This window comes from Haliaeetus albicilla, chromosome 8 (genome assembly GCF_947461875.1).
Source record: "Haliaeetus albicilla chromosome 8, bHalAlb1.1, whole genome shotgun sequence".
Taxonomy (NCBI): Eukaryota; Metazoa; Chordata; class Aves; order Accipitriformes; family Accipitridae; genus Haliaeetus; species Haliaeetus albicilla.
Window position 1 is genome coordinate 36471483 of NC_091490.1, and position 24490 is coordinate 36495972.

Below are 24490 nucleotides of genomic sequence, written 5' to 3' on the forward strand. Positions count from 1 at the left end.
ACATTTTCCAGTCTAGTTTTAACTGCCCTAACAAAAAGGATGTTCTCGACCATTGCCATGAAATGTGCTGCTGTACCGGATCATGGAAATGCCAATCTGGTGTTTGCCATCCTAGCCAACAGCAGGGAGGGGTCCAAAGAGCTCCAGATCTGAAAGCCTGGATCTTTACATCTCAGCCTCTTTAATAAGAGAGGCATATTGCAGAAGGTTAAATGATCTCTCTAACCCGTGGTCTGCCTACATAACTTCTTTCTACAGATCTGTTGTTATCCATTGCACACTCTACTTCCTCAGGTTGGAGTTTCTGTGTTTTGTCATCATGTTTGCCCTCCAGAGAAAGGCTGTCCCCTCCTGGCATCACCACTCTCATGTCACATCACTAGTGTGTGCCCTGGTATGCCCAGGATGGGAGCCTTTCTGCCTGGGCCTTCTAAGAGTTCAGGGAAATACCTGATCTGATTCTCTGCAGGAGCAGCATGTAAGTGCTAAGAACCAGCCAAAGCACATTTCCTAGCTAATGGGTTTAGACTGCTTCCCTAGGCATTGCTGCTGTTTGCTGTCAGAGACAAGATAACTGGGCAGGATGCTTTTTGGTCTGAGCAGACAGGTCAGTCACATGCCTTAGGTAGGAAAGGTGCAGCTGAGAGGACGTGAAAAGGCATGGTTTTCTGGCAGTGTTGTGTGCAGAAGGAGCTTTGATGGAATTGAAAATAAAGCCTTGAGAGACTTTTTACCAAAGCATTTCTGGCAGTTGCGTGCCAGAGCTGAAAGACATTAAGACTAACTTATCTCCCACTTGCCCAGTTCTCCCACAGGCTCTTCTGTATTGCTTTTTGTGCTGTTTCCTGAGTGTGCAACATCCTCTTTTTCCTGGCTCACCAAACCACTATCCCCTCCGGTCACTCCTTAAAACTCTCAATGGCTGAGACAGCCAGTCTCCAGACCCCCTTCCTCCTTGGTTAAAGAGCTGTGCCTGCATTCTTAAACATGGAGCTATGGGGGAATATGAACTATGAACACATGCACGCACAACGCTACAGCTAACTTGATCCTGCGTTTTCCAAAACCCACAAACCCTGCCACTCAGCCAGAAGGAGATTTTTGTTAGCTTTCACCTAGAAAAGGAGCTTTATCATGCGCTTGAGCCAACAGAGGGCAATATATGCAAAATTCAATATTGAGAAGAAATGCTTTTAAAATACAACTCTGAGCAGCCCAGCCCTTACTGTATCTGGAGTCACATATCACAGTGAAAGGCGGCATTCCACGCTGGACCTAAAACCTTCTCAGGCTCCATCAATTAAACCACCACATATGGGGTGGAAGAGACTCAGCAAGGAACTCTCACTAGGGTTCAATGAAAACCAGATGTTGTGGGCACAGCTGTCATGCTTCTTATCAAGAACAACAGAACAGCCCCTGCTGCAGTTTCATCAGGAGCCCTGCCCTTCCTTCCTTTCAGCCCCGGCACTACTGAGAGTCCCTAACCAGAACCAAGTAAAATCCTCATAGCCAAAGCATGCAGCAGTCCTCCCCAAATATCGCTATTTACGTTAGCATACTGTTTATGGATCTCCAAATCAGGGTCCCGCTGTGACTGTCGAAGTGCTTGAGACATGATGAGACAGGCTCCCACTCCTACCTAAGAGTGGCTTCACTCACTCCCTTAAAAATGTAATTTAGTGTTGGCTCCAGAGCTAGAAGGATTAGAGGGAAAGAACTGTGTATTCCCTCCATAGGGATAAAGCTCTGGCCAATTTCATTTACATGAATTATAATGTATTTACCCATAGGGCTCACATGCTGTGTTTTGTTGCTTTAGATGGAATTCCAGATTGCTAAATTCCAATTGTATAAATGATAACAGATTGCTGCTGTGACTGCACCCATGAAAGCACACGGGAATTGTGCAGGATATGCCCTGAAGGACATGAGTCATCCTGACCTACAGGCAGTGAACTCTGCTTTAGAAATGTGGTTCAAAGCAAGGGTTTCTCATGAGAGATCAGAAGTCCTATGCCAAGGTTGGGTCTTTGCCCAAGGACCTGTTTTGCTCTGCATTTCCTTGGGTCCTTTTGCCACAGAGTGATTTTGCAAGACCAACTAGTCTACTGGTGACAGCAACATTATTGTTGTTCGCACTTGTAAATGATATGCTGAAACCAAATTTACCTAAATTTAATTAAAAATAAAGAAGTGGAAGAAGGGAAATAACCCTGCAAACAAAACAAAACAAAACATTTTGTTTGGCCTGACACAGAAATTTTTTTTCGGGTGAGAAAAGAGAAATATTTCAGTTTCTTGTCAACCCAGAACGCTATTTTTTCTCAATTCCTTACTCAACTCAAAGCCAAATTATTTTCACAGTGATACTTCTGAAGACTGCTGAGTCCAACTGGACCCATGAGCGGAGTTTAGGTGGGTGAGGATTGTGGCTAAGAGTTCTGGACTTCAAGTCAGACAATTAGTGCATCCATTGTCATATTACTGTTTCACAGACTGACACCCAGACACTGGTGTACACAGTTGCTCTGAATAAGCCACTGAAGCTGCAGTTAGAATAATACAGGCACTTGCTTTTCTAGCTGCAGCAAAGTCAGTTGTAAAGGTTACCACCTGGCATCCAACCTGCAGCTGTTCTTCACTGCCCTCGTAACGGCACGTGTGCTCTCTGCCTGTGCCTCTTCTACCAACATGATCCTGTGGTTTTCAGGAACTTTTAAAAACTTGTTGTCAAAGATAAAACAAAAATCACTTGCTTTAAACACATCTATTCCTGACAGCATATGCCAGGCGTGAGCGTGAGGGAGAAGAATTAATATAGAGGCCTTTTAAGATAAAGAGACATCTTGCAGCAATCCTGATGGCTTGTCTGTGTGGAAATCAGATTGCATGCCAGGTGTTTTGTAAGCAGAACACAGTAATTTAAAGGCAAAATTGACCCTTTGTGACCTGTATGATATGTGGAGCCAGTGCACATGTTTTTCTCTTCTGTTCAGCTGATGTGTTTCAGAAGTAGCGTGTACAGCTCAGATCTGCAGAGACAGGTAGTTACCTACTAATATAAAAGTAAGTCCAACTTCTCTTTAAATACCCTGATGCTCCAACAAACATATCTGCCTTGGATCTTACAGTGACTCATCATAAGCCATCTGATACCTTATTTTAAACGTGCTACTCCCAGGCAGAGATCAGCTGCAGGTATTTTAACAAGAAGCCACTCTAGCTGATCCTTCATTTTAATCCGTGATAAACCTGATGTCCTAGAACTGCCTGATGTTATGGGGAGGAAGAAGACAACACATGGAGGAACTATTTGTTTACCCACATAAATAAAAACACATTCTTATTTTAGACCAGAAGCTGTTTGAGGCAATGACTGTCATGCATTGTGGCTGTGTCTGCTGTTATTTTAGTGTAGGGCTTCAGTGTATTCAGAGGTCCAGATTCTCCAGTGTCCCTACTACCAACAAAACAAGCTGGCTAGCGGGCTTCAACTTCAGAAAGAGCCAAATGGCCATTTGGGAAAGGAAACTAAAGTTGAGAAGTGGGTTTACTCACTTTTCAGCAGTGATCCTACAAGTAGTGTGGGTGCTATTGTGTCCATACTCAAGCCCCACACTTCTTGTTAATGGAGATGGTAGGGTATATAATAGTGGTTGAATTGTTTGCAGCTTCTGGGTAGACCAATACTACTCCTGTTCAGAATATGAGGTTAGGAGACAGCGTGAAGCAGTTGTGAGTTGTTCTTACCAGAAGCCATTAAGATGCTGCTGCTGACAAACAGGCAGAGAATACAACATCCACTTTTTGAAAAAAAGTGCTATTTCTGTGGCCTTTTTCAGGGACTTCTGGGCACAAATCTATATTTCTGCCTAACGTTTGACTGCAATAGGAAGTGCTTTGCAAGTGTTTTCAAAGGCTTGATGCTGTTGTGATTCACCTACTTAGCTGCACTAGTATCTGAGGACTGAGTGTGTGTTCATGGTAACTCTTAGATTATAGAGCTGTTTGGAACAGGGACTTAGTCTTGATCACATGCAAATAGAATAAATAGAAGTAGTGTTTATGCAGCCTTCTGTAGATCTTCACTCTTTTTGTATGAGGCGGGACTACTCTGAGTCAAACCCACCACTAATTTATCAAAAAGAGTTATAACCAACATTCAGCATGAAAAACTAATCCTGTGAACTCTTGTTTCTGACACATTTGTGTTGGATGGTTGAGAATGGTAGGTTGGAAAGAGAGGTGCAGATGTACCCATGCCCATCCCTCCTTATGGGTTTTATGGTATCTCAGAAGAGCAAAACTCACTTTGCTGAGTGACACCAGGATGAAACCTCTCTACCCCATCTACTGTTTTGATGCAAGCTTTGACATAGTTCTTGGATTTGTTTGAGATAGATAGGTTTAAATGTTGTTTGGTGATGGGGTAATAAAAGTCATAGACAGAGACATACACAACATGATTGCACATACCTTTTTTCCTAAGGAAGGTGGGCTAGGAGTATGTTATGAGAAGATGACTAGCAGGGCATTAAAATGATAGGGAGTGACTGTGAAATATGCCCTGTTTCCCATGTGTATGTATTCACTGTTGTAATTGGCCACATTCTCAGAGGATGTAAATTGAGAGAGCTTCACTGGAGTTAACAGTCACTGGGACACTTTGTAGGCACCAGGGAACCCGAATGTGCTGCTCCAAAGAGAGAGTTAAGCCCCACTTGTGCATAGAAGGCGGGAGAAACACTGCCCTTTTCTGCCTTTGCAAGTCACATCCTTTTAGCAATTGTAAAAGCCCAGGCCCCTGGGGACCTCACGAGTGTCAAAGCCATGGGGACCCCTGGGGCTGCGGTCCCAGCACCCTCCACAGTGCTGTCCCAGCATTTAACTCCACTAGGGCACGTCAGAGCTTAGGTTTCATGCTTGAAGTTGCTGCTATCTCTAAGCAGAGGGGTCACTTTGCCGCACAATGGGCATTGCCAAAACTACAGCCATGACAAATGTGAAACATGGTGTCAAATGCAGAACAGGTGGGCTCTGAGTTCCTAGGGGTGCCTTTTGTTGGTGACAAAGTGAGCTTGTGCAACACCTTTCCAAAGCATTAACATGCTGTCTTGACACATCTGCTCCTGGCACGCTAACTGGCAGGTGGCTGAAAATAGATAAGCAAAGAGAAAGGGCCAGATTTGTGAGAAAACTAAGACATACCCCAGGATTGTGTCTGGGCTCAGATATTTCAAAATTAGTTGGAGAGAGCCTGGTGTTTCTCTGATAGATACACAACCAGGAAGAAATTTGAGGCTGAGCTATTTCAAGGGTTGGCTGAAATTTCTAAGGCTGTGTGAAGAACATCACCCTCTGTTCAAGGAAGGGCTCAGACTTCAGTGCAGTGGCACTACAGCTGATCTAACCACTGCCATGACCCCGCTCTCCCCACCCCATCTTCAGCTGCACATTTCTGTCTCCCTTCTTGCACTTCTTTGGCAATTGTAAGCTCTGCACTGAGCTGGTTCATGGTGCTGACCAGGCAGAAAAAGCCAGCTGATGTAGCAAGCTGAAACGGCTCAGCAGAGATTCCAACAACAGGAATGCATGAGCAGGGAGGGGTGGGAGCGTAGAAACATATCTTCCAGTACTTAGATTACCTCTGGCTGTCATGGAACCCCCTCCAGCACACCTTGCTGACAGGACAGAGGGAGGAGGTCTGCGTTATTGGTAAGGCCGCTGTGTATTGTGGCTGTATGGCTACCTCCTCCACACCACCATCTCAGGTGGCTGTTCCAGCCTCCATATTGTAGCACATGACAAATTCCTCTGTGTCAGCGGTGGGCTGGATTGGGGAACTGATCCCACTGGAAATAAAAATAAGTATATTTTTCTGAATAAGATTTATTCACTGATCTGTTCACCAATATGTTTGCATGATCATGTAGGCTGGAACAGCTTGGGGAGCAGCGTGCCAGTGGAGTTAGGTGAGAATGAGTAGTACAGGATGGTAGTTGGGGAAACAAGAAAGGCAGTAATACCCAGAGATGGTTTTGCCCCTAAATACTCTTAATAAGTAATATGAAAGCGGAGATACAGAGATTGACTGCTCCAAGGAAGCGAGTCATGTTGGAAAATATGCTTTAATTGATGCATTGCTAAAAGCTGCTTAGCATCATCTGTAGCCAAATTACTAGCGATTTTCCTTGGTGGAGGCTAGGTCTTCTTTGTTGTGCTCTCAGAAGCTTGATAGATATTTGTTGGGAGTTGCAGTACTGCTCAGGACATACGGCAGCCCTTTCGTATTAGAAACATCCAACTTTCTGATCATGTGTTGCTGCCTTAGAGTGTGCTTACACTGCAGACAGCTGGAATAAACAGCTTGAAAAGCAGAAACCCTCATGGGCACAATGTGTGGAGGTCAGTGCAGTCAGTACAAAGTCCCCATCCCCTTGCCGGGTACCTTTGCAACTCGGGAGGCTTGAAGCTGTACCACACCAAGTGCCTGAACTACCAAGGGGCAAATAAGGTTTTGAAGCAGTACCTGTCTTTCCTTGTCCCTTGAGGGCCTGATCCTCCTCTGGGATGGGACATACTTATGATGTACAGCCCCCTTCAGCAGCTTAGCATTCACCAGCCCAGAGGCACTTCAGCTTCTCACCCTACTCCCCCTCTTCTAGAATTTTGCCCACTGTCGTGGCCTGAACCTCCTTCTCTTTTCCAGCCAATATATTTGTCCAAGTTTGTTAATGGGCAGTTTATCTCCTTTTGTTCTTCTGTGCATTTTGTTAGCGAAAGCAAAAAGCTCTTACCGTTCCCTGGCTTTACCATTCCTGTGTTCCCAGACAGCAGTTTCTTCCAGCTAGCTTCTGCTGATGAGATAGTCTGTACCATTTAAACAGATTAAATGAACCAGGTCAGACTGTAGTGCCTAGAGAGTGGCTTGGCCTGCCATACACAGTGAGAAAGTTGAATCTGATGCTTTCTCTTTGCTTGCTATAATCACAGTTTATTAGGACACACAGTTTGTGTAGAGGCACGTCCATGTTCTGTCTTCTGGCCTTGCTCTTGGGTGCCCTGGACTGAAAAACAAATAGCAAGGGAGAGGCAGAGAAACAAAATCACTCTGTGAAATATAAAAGAGGGAGCTGGGAGATCCTGGATAATATCTGAGTTCCTTTGAAGTGAAGGCTGAATAGATTAGGAAAAGTGTAATTGAATTAAAGCCACTCTTTTTTGGAGTAGATATACTTTTACCCTGGCTAAGCAATTTCCTGGTTGAGTTTTTTATCCCTTTCCAGCACCTGCTCGTTTCAGAGGGCGACACTCCAGAGATTACTCTGAGTCAGTGCCAAGAGCCAGCATTTCTCACTCCCCTGTCGCCCGCCTCCGCCCCCTGCACTGCTCTCGACGCACACCCTGATATAGAATGACAGCACATTGCCACAATTTAAATGACACTGCCTCTGCCTCTTCAGAAGGACAGGTCCTCCAGAGAGCACAAGCCACAGCAGCTGTCCACCCTTGCAAAGAACCTCTTCATCATGGCACATAAAGCAGCACATTTGGCCTTTAAGTCGCGCTGGCACAAGACAGACGAAGAACTCTGTCGGCACAGTATGTCCTTCATCTTGCATAAGGCGATCCAAAACGACTTCTTTCAGAGTTACCTTTATCTGCTGGAAAAGCTCCCCCTGGGTGAGTAGCTGGTGGGCAGGAGCATCTGTGTGTGTGTGTGACCATGCTCCAGAAAGATACATCATGTTAGATGGTAGAGTGCAGACACATTAATGACAACAAGTAGTAGTTTTGAGAAGCCTGGCTAGAGAGACTACAGTGCTAGCTAAACCATTCAGTACTCTCTCTCTCAGCTCCCTCTAATTCAGTACCCCGTTGTTTTATCTAAATGCTCCACAGATTGTTAGAGGGGGGCAAGGGAAAGACCACAAGAGTGAAAGAAAGTTTGGTTTCTGGCTGATGGTTCCTTTTTTTGTCACCATTCAAGTAAAACATGCATTGACCTCTTTGGAACTTGGAAGGACAAACGCAAAACTAGCAGAGCTGACAGGCCTTACTTTCTGTTGCCTGCTACCTGTTTCATTGTCATTCACTGCATCCTTAGCCTTGTCGTTTGTATTGTTTTAGACAAGTGCTTGAAAGGTAATGATTTTTAAAATTTTTTTCAAGAATCTTTGTAATCCCGATCTCTGCAGCAGGCTGTCTAACCTACTGTTTATTATCTGGGAGGAAAATGCTTCCAAAATGTTTGTTTATAGCCAAATTTCAGTGAAAGCCTCTGGTACAGGATGCCACGACATTTCTTTTAGATGCAGAAAATGAATGTTCATATCTTATGAAAATTTGACCCTGAATAAGAAGCAAAATTTCCCCAGGACAATATAGCTAAAAACTAGATTTGACTTGACTCTGTATTACATTAGCATGTCACTTCTTAAGCAGAATTATTCAGCCTCCACTCGATGTTAGAACTGTAGGAATTTAAGATGGAAAGGATGTGTCTGTGCAACCTGTTAAACTACCCTTCACACTGAATTCTTGAGGGCTCCTTCCTGATGGAACGATCCATTTAGGCAAGTGGATTATCTTACCTGATTGTGTGAAGCTATACAGACCCGAGTAAGAACTCTGCTCAAGTTGGTAGAATTTATGAGTCCTGTAAAGAGAGAAAGCAATTCTCTGTTATCTTAGTATTTTGATGTGGCTTTTCAAATGCAGCAATATCTGCAGCTATTTAAAATGAAACGTGGGAGATAAATACTCCTATCCCTAGTGGTAGGTAGCTATGAATGATGGAAAGGAAGGAAAGATGGAAAGGAAGGAAAGTCAATTATAGGTCGATGGAATCTCAAGAAGTCTATGAAAATGTTATTCTTTCATTTGTTTTGAAAATAAACACAACATATGAGAAACTGAGCAGGATTTCCTACAGTGTTAACTGCTAGTGTAAGTACTAATAGATCATTTTAAGGGTAGAAGGTACCATTATGAACATCTAGCTTAGAATTTAATGTAAAAGTTCCTGCATTGTGCTTGTAACTTATGAATGGGTCACAGTATATGTTTATGAAGACAAAAACACCTTGGTTTAAGGGCTGCAAATGACTGAGAATCCATCAGTCCATCATTAAGCTGTTTCGAGGCCTAATTGCTTTACTCTTGTAAAACTATATTTTATTTCTTGTCTGAATTTTATCTGAATTTCCATTCCCAGCCAGCAAGCTTTGTAAAATATTCCTGTCAGACTAAAGATCCCCACTGCCAGGCTTTTCATGACCTGTATCATTAAAACTTCACTAAAGAGCTTACAAGCTTATTGCCAGCCTATGCAAATTAGTCTGACTCCATGGAAAAAGTACTGTGAGTCCAGCCTTCATGTGAACATGTAGTATGTCTGTTACTCCGTGGTTATTGTCATGAAGTAAAAGTATGTGTAAGGACAGGTACCGTGGGGTAGCTCGTGCACTGTGAATACACATCCAAGAAACTTCACAGCATGCTAGGATGGGTGGACTATCAGATGGGTAAAAAGTGGTTGGGTGATTGGGCTCAGAAAGTCATGGTCAAATCTCGAGGTCAGTGGAGTAGCGCAAGGGTCTGTCCTGGGACCTGTCCTTTTCAATGTCTTTATCAATAACCTGGAGGAGGTGAAGGACTGCTTGGTCATCACATTTGCAGATTGCAGCCAACTGGCAGGACTTGTCTGCAAGTTCTAGGTCAGGACTGCCATCCAGAGGCAGCTATTGGCTGGAGGAAGGAGGCCGTGGGAACCTAGTGAAATTCAAATTCACTGAAATTCAAAGGCAAATGCCAAGTCCTGTACCTGGAAAGGAAGAACCTTGGGCAACGACAACATGGCCTGGGCAGTGGCTGACCAGGGAGCAGCCCTGCTTGGTAGGGTTTTGGTAGACAGCAACTGAATATGACCAAGCAGTGTGTCCTGGAAGCAAAGGCGGCCAACAGTATCCTGGGATGTATTAACAAAAGCATAGCTAGTTGATCGAGGGAAGTCATTATCCCCTTCTATGCATCAGTCATTAGACAATACATGTGGAGTCTTGACATGCCCTGTGAAGAGAGACAAAGGGAATGGGGCATGTTCAGCCAGAGGAGACAGCTTCAGGGAGACCAAATATCAGCCTGCCAGTACCTACAATAACATCACGAAGAAGATTAAGCTGAGCTCTGCACTCTGGTGTGAGGCAGGAGGACAAGAGACAGTGGCCATAAATGGAAACAAAGTTCAGACTGGCTATACGGAAAAACTTTCCCCGTGAGGACAGTCAGGCATTGGAACAAGTTGCCCAGGGAGGTCATACAATTCTCCATCACTGGGGGCTTTCAAAACCTAGCTGAATAAAGTCCTGATGAACCTCATCTGACCTCATGTCTGTCCCTGCTTTGAGCAGAAGTTTGGACTAGGGACCTCCTTAGGTCCCTTCCAACCTGGATTATCCTGTGATCCAGTGCTCTCTGTGATGGAGAGGACAGAATGTGGCGGGTGTGAACATGTCTGCAGAATGACATTTTCCAGTTCAGTTCAGAGTGGAACTGAGCAGAAATGAACTTCAAGCTTCAAGACTAGATCCAAATATCTTTATGTAAACTGTATTAAACGACTAAAGCAACACTAAGACTGTGACCTAGCAGGGTAGTTAAGCATGTGCTTAACCCTAAACATGAATAATAACACTGAAATCAAGCCTCACATTGAAACTTGCAGTGCTTCCCAGGGTCAGCAAGTTAGAAAGCTTGCTTCAAGCTATGCTAACTCCATGCTCCCCCAACTCCATTGCTAGGTTCGGTGGTGGAGCACTTTTAGGCATGTTTACTTATGAGCTGAGCATATCTGGTATCACAGCCTGTTAAGAGAAACATGTCACTTTTACAGACCAGGGTAACATTTATAAATAAGAGACATGAGTAACTTTAGGCCCTCATCCAACAATGTACTTAAATGTGTGTGAATGCCCTTAAGCCGAGTGGACTTTAATGGAGCTACTCAGATGCTGGAAATTATGCATGTGTTTACATGGGCTGTGGGACTCAGCGCCAGTGGGGTGATATCTGCAGTGGAAAACTTAGATGATAGGCCCATAGAGACAAATATTCCCGTGTGTGAGGCACGTGCCTCTAAGTAAAATCTGCTTTGCGGGTGGGCTGATGTTCATCCTCTATAAAACAGATTTTAAATGGTTCTTGGACCACAGTAGAGAGGTGAATTCTACCCTGCACCCAGATAAGTATATTTCAACTGATGCACAAAGCAGATGTTACATTTAAAAGGGAATACTCAGCCAAACTGGAATTAGTTCAATATCTTGCAGAAAGCAGTTGGAGCCACAAAACAAGGTTCACAAATAAAAACTTCAAAAAAATTACTTGCAACATTTACTTCTGCCAGGGAAATTTAGCTGAGTAAACTCTGCAACCAAGAACTGTAAGACAGTCTACTGCAGGTTGGGATTGCACCTGGTCTTACGTATTAAGTGGTCCATTTCTCTGGAGGTTTAGATCAGATACACTGGGAAATAAAATTTTGAACTGATCCATAAGATAATATTAGAGGTAATGTTCTGGACTTTGCAGGGCAAAAGGGGTTAGGTAGATACTCTCTGTTTAGTCCGGGACTTGGCATTCAGCTGTAGATCAACACTCTGCATCCAGACTGTGTTTGCAGCAACTGAAAATTAATGTCTCATGACTGGAGTGACCTTTAGGGAGCCAGTTTAGTTCTCAGCCTGCTTTTGCAGTGGGTTTGTCTTAACCATCTCCACTTGGGGGACTTGCCAGCAGATTTAGCTGAGAGACCAAGTGTGCCATGAAAAAAGCTTCTTCTTACTTTACTAGAAACACATTTCTAACCGTAAACCTTACAATTTACCTGCCTTAACACTGAAAACCTTGTCTGTGAAAGACAGCTGCCCCCCCCCCCCCCCAATGTCTGAGAGACTTGCAGTCTCCATCATCCTATCCTGCCTATGCCCTACTTTACAAAGTTCATTGAAATCAGGCTGTGTATCCATAACAGACCTCACAAGTATTTCATTTCCTGATGCACAAGATAGTCCCACATGGGTCATGGAAAGAGAGATGCCTCTGGCTAGACAGGTCCTGTGATGAGGGGGAGGTGTGCTGGAGCAGAGCTGCAACACTAACTGCCACCAAGGACGTGTGTGCCTCCTTGCACTTCTCTTTCAGGGTGGATTCCTGCAGCCTGGCAAACCTCCTTCTCCCTCTGGTCCTGCTGCTGGAGCCTGCATGCCAGGCACAGCTGTGAGGCAGATCAGAGGTGAGGTTGATTGGCTGTGTCTGGAAAATTGGGTTGCGCATCGGGAGAGTTGGCAGTGTTGCAAATTCATGAGAAGGAGGAGTAACACTGAGGGAGCAAGAGGTGGAAATCATCTCTACAGTGATCTAGCACTGCATGAGTGAGACTGTGGGTCTACAGGAGAAGACTTTGGGTACAGTGCCACCCTTTAAGTTAGCCTGTATCCTTGCATGCCCTCAAGTGGGAGACTTGCATAAAAAGATCTTTGCAAACTTCAGCGCATAGAGAAGACCCTATGGATGCAAAGCCCAGAGCTGGTTTCGGATGCCAGCACGTAAGGCAGGGCTCTGGGGCCCCAACTGGGCCGGGAGGAGCCACAGTCAGCTGGTGTATGCATGCAAGTCCTGCAGGCATTCTGCAAGCCTGATACTGCTTCTGAGTGAGAAATCTGAGCGCGCACACTACAGATCTGATATCCTGAACAGCATATCGTCCCCATGTGTTGCCTTGGGTCAAGCTTATGTTTTGAGTAGAAGGGCTCTGAATATTTGTTGTTCATGCTGCCAGCTGCCTGCAACACTCTGTCCTAGTGTGCAGACAGCCTGTAAATGCCTTTCACTTCAATCTAGCAAAATGGGATAAATCACTGGTCCTTGTTAGGTCCATTAAACAAGCCCTAGAAATCATCACTGGACTCTTATATGGAAGATCTTGCAAAGCTGACATGCAGGGATTCAGTTCTGTTCACCAGGCAGGCTGGCATATGAAATGGAGAAAAAAAGAGACACAGAGAAAACAAGATGGTGCCACTCCCTGGGGGAAGATGGAGGTCATTTACTGGAAGAATCACAGCCACCGATGGAGTCTTTTTCCCAGGCTCTGGGAGCCACCCTGGCCAAGTTGTGCTGGGGATTGGCTGCTGCCCCCTTTGTATTAATTTCTTCAACTAAATGGTTTCTTCTGAGTATGTGAATATAATCAGTGGAGTGTGTAAAACTCCCAGGTTTGAACCTTGCTGGGCTCAGTGCTTCTTGTGGTATAAATTTCTCAGGCATAACATAAATGTGTAATGGATTAAAGCTTTAATAGTATCCGTTCAGCAGTTGACTTAAGCAGGTGATGACAAGAGGGGCTAGTAATGCTGCTTTTGTTGGATGAAGGATATGCCGGGCATGCTGCTTATGTGTAACCCAATAGCACTATTCTGTTCGGAGTGGTCCTTGGTGGTAATTATTCCCCATCCTACTTCCTTTGTCCCCCGCTCATTTGCCTCCAAAATGTCATTCTCCTGCTGAGGATGGGCAGGCACACACTTATCATTCCCTGCTGAGCTTGCTTGCCCTCAGTAAATACATTCCAGGCTTATACTCAGGGCCTCTGGCCTAGCTCTCGTCCTCTGCATGGAGGGCATAATTCCTGTTCCCCAGCCGGTGTAAGCAAGGCCTGGCCTGTTCAGACCCTTCCCAGCAGCAACCGGCAGTGCTCCCGTGGAAGTTTAAAGATGCACTGACAAAGCATTGCTCCCTGGTCCTTCTGTGTAGGCAGCTGGCAGGGAGCTCTCCCGTTCTGTTGTTATTAACCCAAAAGGTGTTTGCTGCTGGATCATTTCCAGTTCCTGGAGCATGCTGGGAATCTGCAGCAGAGCTGGTCTTACACTGCAAGGTGGTGCTCGCAAAGACTTGTTCCCAGTGTGACTTCATCCCTCCTTATTGCTTAGCTTTCACAGACAGGCTTGTAGTTGTGTTTTTGTTGGAAGGTCTGTCATACACACAGGAAAATCCCTGGACGCTTGTATGCACACATGAGACAGTCAGAGGTGCTGGTTTCCAAGCAAACTGTTTATTGCCTGCCTCAATCCAAACTTCTGGGCTTCAAAACATAACTGCTTTTGATATACTGGTGCACATCGAGTATAGAAGAACTCAGGATGCGGAGGATAGACCTCAGTTTTTTAAAGAGTAGGGGAAAATAGCCCTTCACCCAGCAAATCTCACAGGTTTTATTAAAACAGCTTCAAACTTAAGATTGCTGTATATTACCAGCAAAATAGCCAAGCAATTAAAAGAAACATCCAAGCCTCCAGCACACAGGAACTTTCCAGTATATCACCCACTGATTATCTCTCTCCTTGATCTGTAACAGATGAAAATTTCAGACTGTCTCTTCTAAATTGTCTTCCCCCCGTATACTCATTTAGGCCTGAGACTACCATCTGCTCTTTGGTTCAGCTTACTTGCAGTGCCACAGATTGTACAGCATCACTAAAGATAAACCAGAGCAAGTGCCTCATTTATCCACTCTCTTCTTGGTGCACTCTCCGTGCAACTGTCAATGGCTAGAAAGCATATGTGGAAATCTGCAGAACAGTTAGGTTTGTGATAGTGGAAGTGATGACCCTGCATAGCAATAAATGCTGCCCACAGTTTTTCTGGGAGCAAATCAACCCCCTTGCTCTCTTTGGCATGCATGTTCACTTCAAACTTGAAATGATTTTTCACTGACATGAAAACATAATGTGATGACAAAAACAATGTCTGAGCTGGGGAGGCAGTGAATTTGCCCAAGGGGGTCTGTATCCCTTCAAGGTCTTACAGGATTAAATCCAACACCTTCCTTCTACCTTTGCTTTAGAAACAGAGGTTTGGTGATTTGAAGGCTCAACTTCAGTTTATAGTTCTTCGCCATTCTGCCTTCAGAGCAATAAACTAAACCAGAAATATGTCATTAACAATAAAATAGTGATTTATCTGCTTGCAGTGAAACTTTACGCTTTGACAAGTCAAGTTATCAATGGGGAGATGCAGTTCTACGCCAGGGCCAAACACTTCTACCGGGAGGTGCCAGCCACAGAAGAGGGCATGATGGGAGACTACATTGAGCTCTCCAATACAGACATTGAATCCTCCAGGGAGTTTCTCAGGAGGTTTGTTGGGGTGAGTCATTTAATCCCATCTTCTGCAAGAAACAGTGGTGATGTGTCATAAATGACATACACTGTGCCCAGTCACATGTATTTTAAATGGCACCATATGTCATATTTGATATGCAGTCACAGGCCATAACTGTCATTGGGTCTAGTAATGTATTCTGCCAGGTCATGCATCATCATGAGTACACATTTTGCCTGGCCTTATGTCAGTATTTACCTGGTTTGCATCCTTTTCTTATGCTCCAAAGCTGCAAAGAGGATTGTGCAAGGAGTTCTTATAGCTGTGTTTGGGGGAGGTTAATTCTCAGTGCAGGACTGGGACCTTTCATGATAAAATCCTTGCTGGCTTCAGTGGGAGATTTGTCTGTGCAAATTCCTGGAGTCCATTTGGGAAAGTAGCTGGGACTAAATGCCAAGTTTCTGTTTTGCCTATTTATAGATATTTCTGAGAATGCTGCAACGAAACGCAGCCCTTCCCCTCCCCCCTCCCCAAACATTAGGAGTATATAGAATAAGCTACCCATTAGGAAAAATATTTTTTTCTTGAACATTCCAGTGTCACTGGGGACCTTTGCAGGCAGATTGCTAAAGGTCTGTGAACATCTTCAAAGGTCTGCTTTGACCTGAGATGCAAAGAGATGCCAAAGTAGGATTTTAAAAGCACCTACAAAGCAATATCACTTTGGCACTTAGGTTTCTGAGAATCTTGTTGATGCCTAAATATGTCTTTGGGAATCTGCAAATCTTTAAAAGTGTGGACTGATGGGTTCCTGACTGCCCTTCCCTCATCCCAGTGGAAAAGCCCACTAAATTAGCACAACAACAGTATTAGATGCTAAAGAATCCACAAAGCTACAGGAAAACAAATTTCTTAAGTTCTCCTGGTTACCAAATGACTAGTTCTATATAATGCTACCATAGATCTTTCATTTTCTGCTCAAATGTACAGATTTGGGATAGCCAGATGACCTTTTTTTAGTCTTAATGATCTACTGTGGAAAAAAGCTCAATAAGTTAATTAGATGTTGTGTATAAAAAAGGGCACAATTTAAATGGCTTGGGAGGGAAAATGAGTGTGGCTTAACAACACATAGAAATCCTGTAGAGCAGTGAAGGACAAGTGATGGCAAAGTTTGCTGTACCTAATAGAGGGAGGCTTTTGGGGCAGTGAGCCAGCGAAACAGAAGTGAACAGCTACATTTCTTTATTAACAGTCATTTGTATTAATGCTAATGCAAAAAGGCTTCACAACATTTCAAAGCCTCACTATATCAGGCTTTCTACAAACACAAAGTAAGAAAACACAAAGGAAGTTCAGCAAGGCAGCTGAACCTGATGGTAAAATGACATTTTCAGAAAAAATGAAATGCAACTTATAAGCCTAGAGCCAGCTCTAGGCACATTCCTTAAATTTTAATTAAGTCTTGTTTTAAGGACATTCGTGGAATTCAAGTGGTGCATAAGTGTGTACTCAGGGAAAGATTTCACGCTTCCTAGACATCGTAGAGATTCAGTTTCCTGAACGGCAGGTTTATATCACACTGTTATGCTTTCTCATCTCCAAGACCCGAAAAGGAAAGAACTACAGTCTGTAGCAGAGTTTCACATGCCAAACAGAAATCATACCCAATGCATCAGGTGTGATGACAGATACAAAATACTCCAGAGCAGAGTTCCAATTCCTATTATTAGCCAGGGATAGAAAGGATACTCTGAATGGCCAAGATCAAACAAGAAAAAGAAAAAAGGAACAGAAAGGATTCTGCACATTTTGCTAATTCTGATTTAGTTTGTTAAAGCCTGTCCTCTCTTGAGATACATTCAATTGGTTATGTTACTTATGGTTTATTTTCCTTTCTTACTGCTGCAATTTGAATCCTACTCAACCAGATACAGCTATTTACTGGCTTTCTGTAGTAGTGACTTTACCGTAAGGCTAATTTGAGTTATGTCTTCCCAGGTTTATGGCTCCGAATATTTTATTTTTCTAATAAGGTGATGAAGATATAGAAAAAAGCAATTTGCTCCACCCTAATATAAACTATACTTTCTTTTTTAAAGAGAAGTTTAACAAAATCAGAAAATAGGAAAATTAGTTTCAGATCAACTGAACATATTTCACTTAATTTTTTTTATTGTTTTATCCTCTGAAAAAATTTTCCCTTTGTTTTCAAGAGTTCAAGTCAGTTCCAAAATGAAAAATGCTGTTTAGAAATGAAAAGTTGACAAGTTGGGGGTTTTTTTCCTTGAAAGTTGTGAAGAAGAAGTATCTTGACATTTTCAACATTCTTTCCCATGTTTTTTGGCTATAACTATTCTCTAGATTTGAAATATCAATTTCACAGAGAGTTTTATTCTTCCAAAACTTTATTTTCTGGCACAAATAGTGCTCCTTAAACAACGGTTGCCCAGTTCCACTCAAATTACCCCTCTTGAGTTAGTTTGGCTGGTGTGGAAATGCCACACAGTGACATTTCCCTTACATGACTGATGTTGCATACCTTCATGTATGGCATTTCTTAGCACGATTCTTAGCACCACTGTAAACTGAGCTACAGATTTCTTTATCATTGGAGAATTTATGTTGCCTGGGCACATGGAAGGAATTACAGAAAGGACTAAGGACTTCACTTATATTTTAGCCTGTCTCCTTCCCAGGTGAGTCAAACTGAGCTAAAAGTGCCACTGTGCTCAAGTTAAGAGGTTTTATGTGTGTGTGGGCAGAACTCAAACCAAGAGCAACATTACTTGAGCCAACAGTGCTGTACAGACAAGCTATAGGCTGTCTTAGGTACAGTCATACTTGAAGGGTTATCAGCAGAACTATATCACTGCATATTTACGGCAATGTATTAATGCCAGTTAAAGCCTTGATGTCCACATAGACACTGTGTTTTCAAGTGCCTAATCCAGAGGTAATATGTAAAAAAAGGAAATAAAGAAAACAAAGAAACCATTCATTCAGGAATAGTTGTGAGCTATAGGTGTGTGAAATAATACAGATGGAGATTATATTAACTTTACAGCTCCCTTACTGCCCTAAACCCTTTCTCCCCTAAACCCTTTCTCCCTTTCTTGCCCTCAGTTCACCTGTGTGATTGGTTACTTGCTGAATCAAAAGCTTCTTGAAAGTGATTTTTCTCCTGTTTGATCTCAAGGGGATGGAAGAGATGTTGAAAACCTGGTTTTTTATTTTTTTTTTAATTTAGAAAGAAAACCAGTGTGATTTTTATCCATTTCTGAACTCTGGGGTTTTCTTATCCTACATATCTACACTGCCTCCCTGCCCTTCCAAGACCTGAAGTAGCATCAGGAACATATTCCACAGCTCTTTTATCCCTAAGGAAATTTGTGAGTGCCCTATTTAGCTTTACAGAAGAATTTTTGAGTGGGTATGTGTCCTAAATGATAATGATTCTGAGTAATGGGAAGCAGGTAATCGGAGGAGCAGTCAGTCTTAAATTTTGAAGCCTGTTCTGGCTTAAAATTTTCACTTATACCATTTTTTTAAATAAGGAGTCTGATTTTCACTCAATTAGGCTTTTGGGAAAATGATTGCCTTCCAAAGAAAATGTTAATACCCTGTCAAAGCTCTGAGCACTTCCAAACTGAAAATATATTAACTGAACATGGAATTATGTCAACATTTTCATTACAAATGGAGCCGTGGTGCTTCACAGGGCTTCTCAACTGACTGCCTGATGCTCTTGCTCCCTTTCAGCAAAGTGTGAGATCAAGCTTCATCTCCCATGATTGTTCCCTTTCCTTCTTCTCAATGGCAAATAGAGGTGTGTCATCAGAGGTCCTTCCCATGACACATCATGGGAGATGAATTCCCTGTTTCAGGTGAGGTACTGTGACTGTAGGTTCTCTGTAACACAAATGTCAAAGAAGTTATATGGCTTTTTGTCAAATTCTCTTGGTTGTTTTGGTAAATCATCCTGGTTTTCTCACCAGCTTTCTCAAAGATTTTTACTTAATCACAGCAATGTAGGCCTGTATGTATCTGCCAGCAAACAATATGGAAATCCACCTTATAAAGATCCAAGACACAGTTCCTTCTCCTTTCATGAACTCCTTGTTACAGCTTAGCCTGGTCCTCAGTAAAAGCCACATGGTCCTACGTGCAGCCTGTGAGTGAAGAATGGCTCACATTTTCTGGCTAACTACAAACAGGTAGTCTCCAGAGTCCAATAGGGTTGAAGGCTTGTAGACTCTTGCACACATCGGGAGATTAATCTTCCTAGGTACACAAATTGGGACCAGCAGCACTGGAAACTGGTGAGAGCCTTTGAGGTCCTTGTGCTCTTTCTACAGTTACTCTATGTAACCAGATGCTCAGCTGGGCTATTCATAGTCATGTCAGTGACAGTACTGTCCTTTGACCTTAATAATCTACTGAATTACCCACTGAAGCAAGGCCAAAAAAGCAGTGACTTATGTGATTTATGCTTGGTCATTACAGAGGGTGTCTCCCAATAAGCAGGAAGAGCAAGACTCTTCCTGGCCTTATTTCTTTCAAGAGCAGTGAAGCTGCAGCAGGGACTTTGGCCCATAGCTTTCACTTCAACACTCAGTTCCAGAGGACAGGGAAAAGGTGTTTACATTTGCTTTTAATATATTTCTTTAACAGATAACTTTGGCCAGGGGAGCTCCAATCCCACACTCAGTGCATGTACAGACGTACAATTTTTTTTTTACAGAACAGCAGCAGGCCCTTTAGAGCCTTTTTATAGCTAGAATGGAAGCTTTAGGGGTGAAATACAGCTTTCATTATAAAGCTCCTTTAACAGTGACTCATTATTTTCTCATAGACATAGCCTTTGTGCCACATTTTTTCATGTCTCTGTCCAGAATGATATTTATGAAGAAAAAAAGAACAGTTAAGCAAAATCTACTCAATCATCTTTCTTGTCTCTATGCCTAAAAAAGAAATTCTGTATATGCTCCAGTCCAAACTTTTTGAGTTGGCATAAGTTACCTACAAATCCAAGAGCTACATTCAAACACAGCTTGTTTTGAAAACCACACTCTGATCCCAAGGATGCTGTGTATCTGCAGAGATGTCCATGAGCACTTTGGGAGTTCTGTGCTGCAGAAGTTCCTTCTTGCATGCAGTATTTGGTATATGCTTACTTTTTTGTTAGGCCTTTACAGGGCTTAGAATGAGGCTTATCTAGCCATGTAGTTGGTTGTGAGGTATGAATATTTGACAGATGAAGTGGCAAGGACTTTACAAAGACCAGTGGATCTTCTGAGAAAGCTAGGAGCTTGTGAAAGATTATGTCTCTTTTTATACCAAGCAAAAACTTACTGTACAGCAATAAATGCAGGGCTGCAGTGAGGAAGTCCCATCAACAGCAGCCTGGGAACATAGCAACCCAGGTTGGCTCACACAGAGGTGCCCAAAGCTGTATTGATACTATCCCAGGTTCTTACCAATCTTGCAACAGCCCTGCACAAATAAGGAGACGAGACACTAGGCTTGGTGGACTAAAGGCCATAGCGGGTAACACAGTTGCTATGATCTTTCAGGTGGTATTTTTCACATTTCAAATTATCTTCTTGTATCCCACAGGGGGTGGGGAAAGCTGGCACCAACCGCGCCCTGGACTGCGGCTCTGGGATAGGTCGTATCAGCAAGCATGTCCTGTTACCAGTTTTCAAGAGCGTGGAACTGGTGGATATGATGGAGAATTTCCTGGCTGAGGTTCCAAACTACCTGCAGGGCAAGGAGGACAGAGTAGAGATGTATTATTGCAAAAGCCTCCAGGAATTCACTCCAGCCCAACAAAGATATGATGTCATCTGGATTCAGTGGGTTTCAGGTTAGTTCAGCATGATTCATCCAGCCCAGCATCTCACAGAACTATACAGCCTGTGATAAAGTTTGTTAAAAGAATGGTGCAGCTGTAAAAGGATGTTCTCAAATCTTTGGGACTGCTTCCTAAAATCTCACAAAAGACTTCTGAGAGTTCTCCCCAGCCACATGCACAGTGGGTACAAATCAAGTTGGTTTTTTTCAGGTCACGTACTGGAGGAAGGTACATGTTCTTGGAGAGTAGCTTGCATACTAAGGTGCAGCTGAGGAGAAGGCCTTATATATGGGTTTTCTTGAGCAGGAACCCTCCTTCTTAGCTGCCGGTGCTGCAGACAGATACACGGGGTTGGCCTTATCTGTGGGCAGGGATTTCTGAATCTGATGATTATCCAGACTTGGGGGTATTTCAGGAAACAATCTGAAAAAAAACCATAGCGAAATCACCAATACCTATAAACCAGATCGTATCTTATACATGCAGTGATGCTTATCAAACAGGTTCACTTAGCTATGTCCTACCATACCCTCTCATGTAAGAAATATCTGCTTCTTCTCCTGCAGCCACCCCAGTGAATGCCCTGCAGCATTAAGAGCCGCAAACTGGCAGTCAGATAATGTGGGGTATGTTCGTCACAAAAAAAAAAAAAAAAAAAGGTACTTAGTGTTTTCTAGAAAACCTGCTGCAGTGCCTAACTGTCCTTCCAGAAAGAAGGTTTTCTCCTAGTCTGTGAACCTAAGTGTCGATGGTGCAGTTTCAGCTGGCAGAAGTCATTATTCTAAAGCACAAGAGGAGGCCTGAACAATTCCTTCTCTCCAAAACACCAGAGATAGTTTCTTGCTAGGCAAAAAGAAAGATGAAGGTAGAGAGGTTAGCACAGAAGATGGTTTTATTCAGGAGCACTTACTTGTCCTCTACACATAGTCTTAAAAAGTAATGAAACTTGAGCTTCTTAGAACAGGTCTTTATAGCTCTACAAGCAAATTGCTTCAGAACAGTATCATTTTCCTTTGTATTTTTGCTTTTCTTGAATAACCAGTCATTGAAGTAAATGTAGCTCCTGCCTCATCTTTTGAGCAAATCTGAGTGAACATGAAACTGAATGAACTAAGACTTGTCTGAGGCTGTGCTGATCAGCTATGTGGCTGCTAATGAAGGGAGCATATGCCTTCTCTTTAGCACAGACACAGAATCTCCTTCCTCCATCAGTTTCAATGAATTATGTAGCGATCTTAAGTATTAATCAACCTTCTATCCCAATCTTGAATTTGGCTGAAATACACCAACAAGCTCAGCGCTTTTTGGTGGAGTGAGGGTAGGACTGTCTGGTAGAGGGCAACACCACGAAGATCTCATTTTCTTAGGAAGGTAGGCTAAAAGCTAAAGTATGAGAACATTAAGTTCTAAATTAGGTTTTCAGAAGCTTCAATGAGTCTTGCCAATGCAATCTTGATTTGTCTTATGTATGCTTAAGTATATGAGCCCAGGCTATTATTTTATCAAAAAATAAAAATGCAAGTTTACATTTCATATAGAAATTACCATTTTCCTTCAACTTGAAAGGTATTCAGCTTTAGGCTTTGGGGGTTTTTTCTTTTTCTTTTTTTTTGGGGGGGTGGTTAAAGAAACCTGACATGCTATGTCAAAATGTGGTTTTGAAATGACAACTTCCATTTATAAAAGTTTAAATCTTCCATCAAGAAAACTAAATATTTTTACTAGAAAACACAAACGATTATTTTTTTCAAGTCTTTCAGTTTCTGACCACCTGTCCTTGTTAATTCATTTTAGATGTTTCACTTGTGAGAGTTCTCATTTTGCTCTTCTCTGAGCCCTGCACTACTGATCTCAACATAACATAAGTATTGATATTTGAGAAGGAAGGATAAATAACACAATCTCAGTAACAAATTGAAAAAAGTACTCTATATATATGGTATATGCAGAAATCACAACAGTATGGGGTAATATAAAGAGTTTATTTAGCAGTGTGGAAGGTCTTGCATTCCTCACTGGATCTTTGATCCAGAACTCCTTTGATGGATACATAACGTTACACAAAGTTACAGAGATTTGTAGCAGTAAAAGACAGAAGGGACTGTTAGATTATCTAGTTTGACCTACTGTATGTCACAAGCTGTTATATTCATTCCTTTACCCTTGTACTGAGACAGTAGTTTGTGTTCAATTAAAACGTATCTTGAGAAATTCAACCACACTTGATTTGAGGACTTCAAGAGGTGGTAAACACCACTTCTGTTGGTAGTTTCCAATGGGTAATTACTTACACTGTTAAACAGTTGTCACTTATTTCCAGTATGAATTCGTTTGGCTCCAGCTTCCTGCCACTGATTCTTATTATGACTTTAACCACCAGATTAAAGAACCCTTCAGCACCCAGTATTTTCTCCAGTATTCCCATTGACTTCTGTCCACATCTGTTGCTACTGCTAATATGGATCCTAAATATTGATTTGAGTTTGTAATTGTTGATCTTGTTGATTTGCCCAAGATTTCATAATTAAATCTGGTAGGACTAGAACTTCTGCAATAAATAGGGAATGGAGACTCAGATCAAGGCACCATTCTGATGTGTACGGGGGAGTCTGTTTGAATGGTTAATAGTGATCTATTTTCCATCTTTTCATCTGTAGGATATCTGACAGATAAAGATCTCCTGGAGTTTCTCATCCGGTGCCAGAATGGCCTGAAGGATAATGGTGTTATCATTCTCAAGGACAATGTAGCCAGGGAGGGCTGTATCCTGGATTGTCTGGATAGTAGTGTGATCCGAGACCTGAACATCCTCCACAGCCTCATTGAAATGAGTGGACTCACCATCCTACAAGAGGAGAGGCAGGAGGGATTCCCTGAGCAGTGTGTCCCTGTCTGGATGTTGGCCATGCAGAAAGGCCCTGGCCATTCCTGATTGCATAGTGAGACTGCAGAGACTGGACTATGGATGAACCACAGGACTGGGAAGGAGAAAAGCATCTACTAGAATCCTCCTAACCATGCAGTGCTACTACTATAACTCTAGGGCAGCAACTCCTAAAGGATCAGGAGAGAATTACAATTGAGCCAGCTTCAGGGAATAGTCTGCTTCTAAATCCTGCCTGCTTCATCATTCTGTCCATTTTTAAAAGCCTTTCTAACAGCTCCTTGTCAGATCTCTCTTTGATTAAGGAGTTAATACTGGACAAAACTCAAATAATAGAAAATAATTGGTTCTGAAGTTTCTGTAGTGGCTAATTCATTTTGGAGTGTTCTGTATGAGGTCTTAACAAATCACCCTGGTTTTTGCCATAGCACTTAAATCTTCTTGGAATTTAAGAAGGATCTGTCAGATCACCAAAGCAGGAAATTTAAGTAACTTCTGGAAAATCTAACCCAAATTTTGACTGTCATCACTATCTGTACTTTAAAATATTTAAGCAAAAAATGTAAGGAAAATTTTATCCATTT

The 24490-nt window shown here is 42.7% G+C and overlaps 1 protein-coding gene across 4 annotated transcripts in view; it reads left to right on the forward strand.

The window, feature by feature from the left end:
* Positions 1–24260, forward strand: part of NTMT2 (N-terminal Xaa-Pro-Lys N-methyltransferase 2) — a 34185-nt gene extending 9925 nt beyond the window's left edge. For 2 of the 4 annotated variants that reach the window (XM_069789817.1, XM_069789818.1), the window contains 3 exons: positions 15035–15210; positions 20785–21034; positions 23680–24260. In XM_069789817.1, the coding sequence (XP_069645918.1) occupies positions 15076–15210; positions 20785–21034; positions 23680–23954 (660 nt within the window). In that variant the 5' untranslated portion in view covers positions 15035–15075 and the 3' untranslated portion in view covers positions 23955–24260. Of the gene's footprint in view, positions 1–7417; positions 7687–15034; positions 15211–20784; positions 21035–23679 lie in introns of those variants that run through there. The other 2 variants (XM_009918038.2, XM_069789819.1) reach the window with 2 other exon arrangements.
* Positions 24261–24490: the final 230 nt, after the last annotated feature.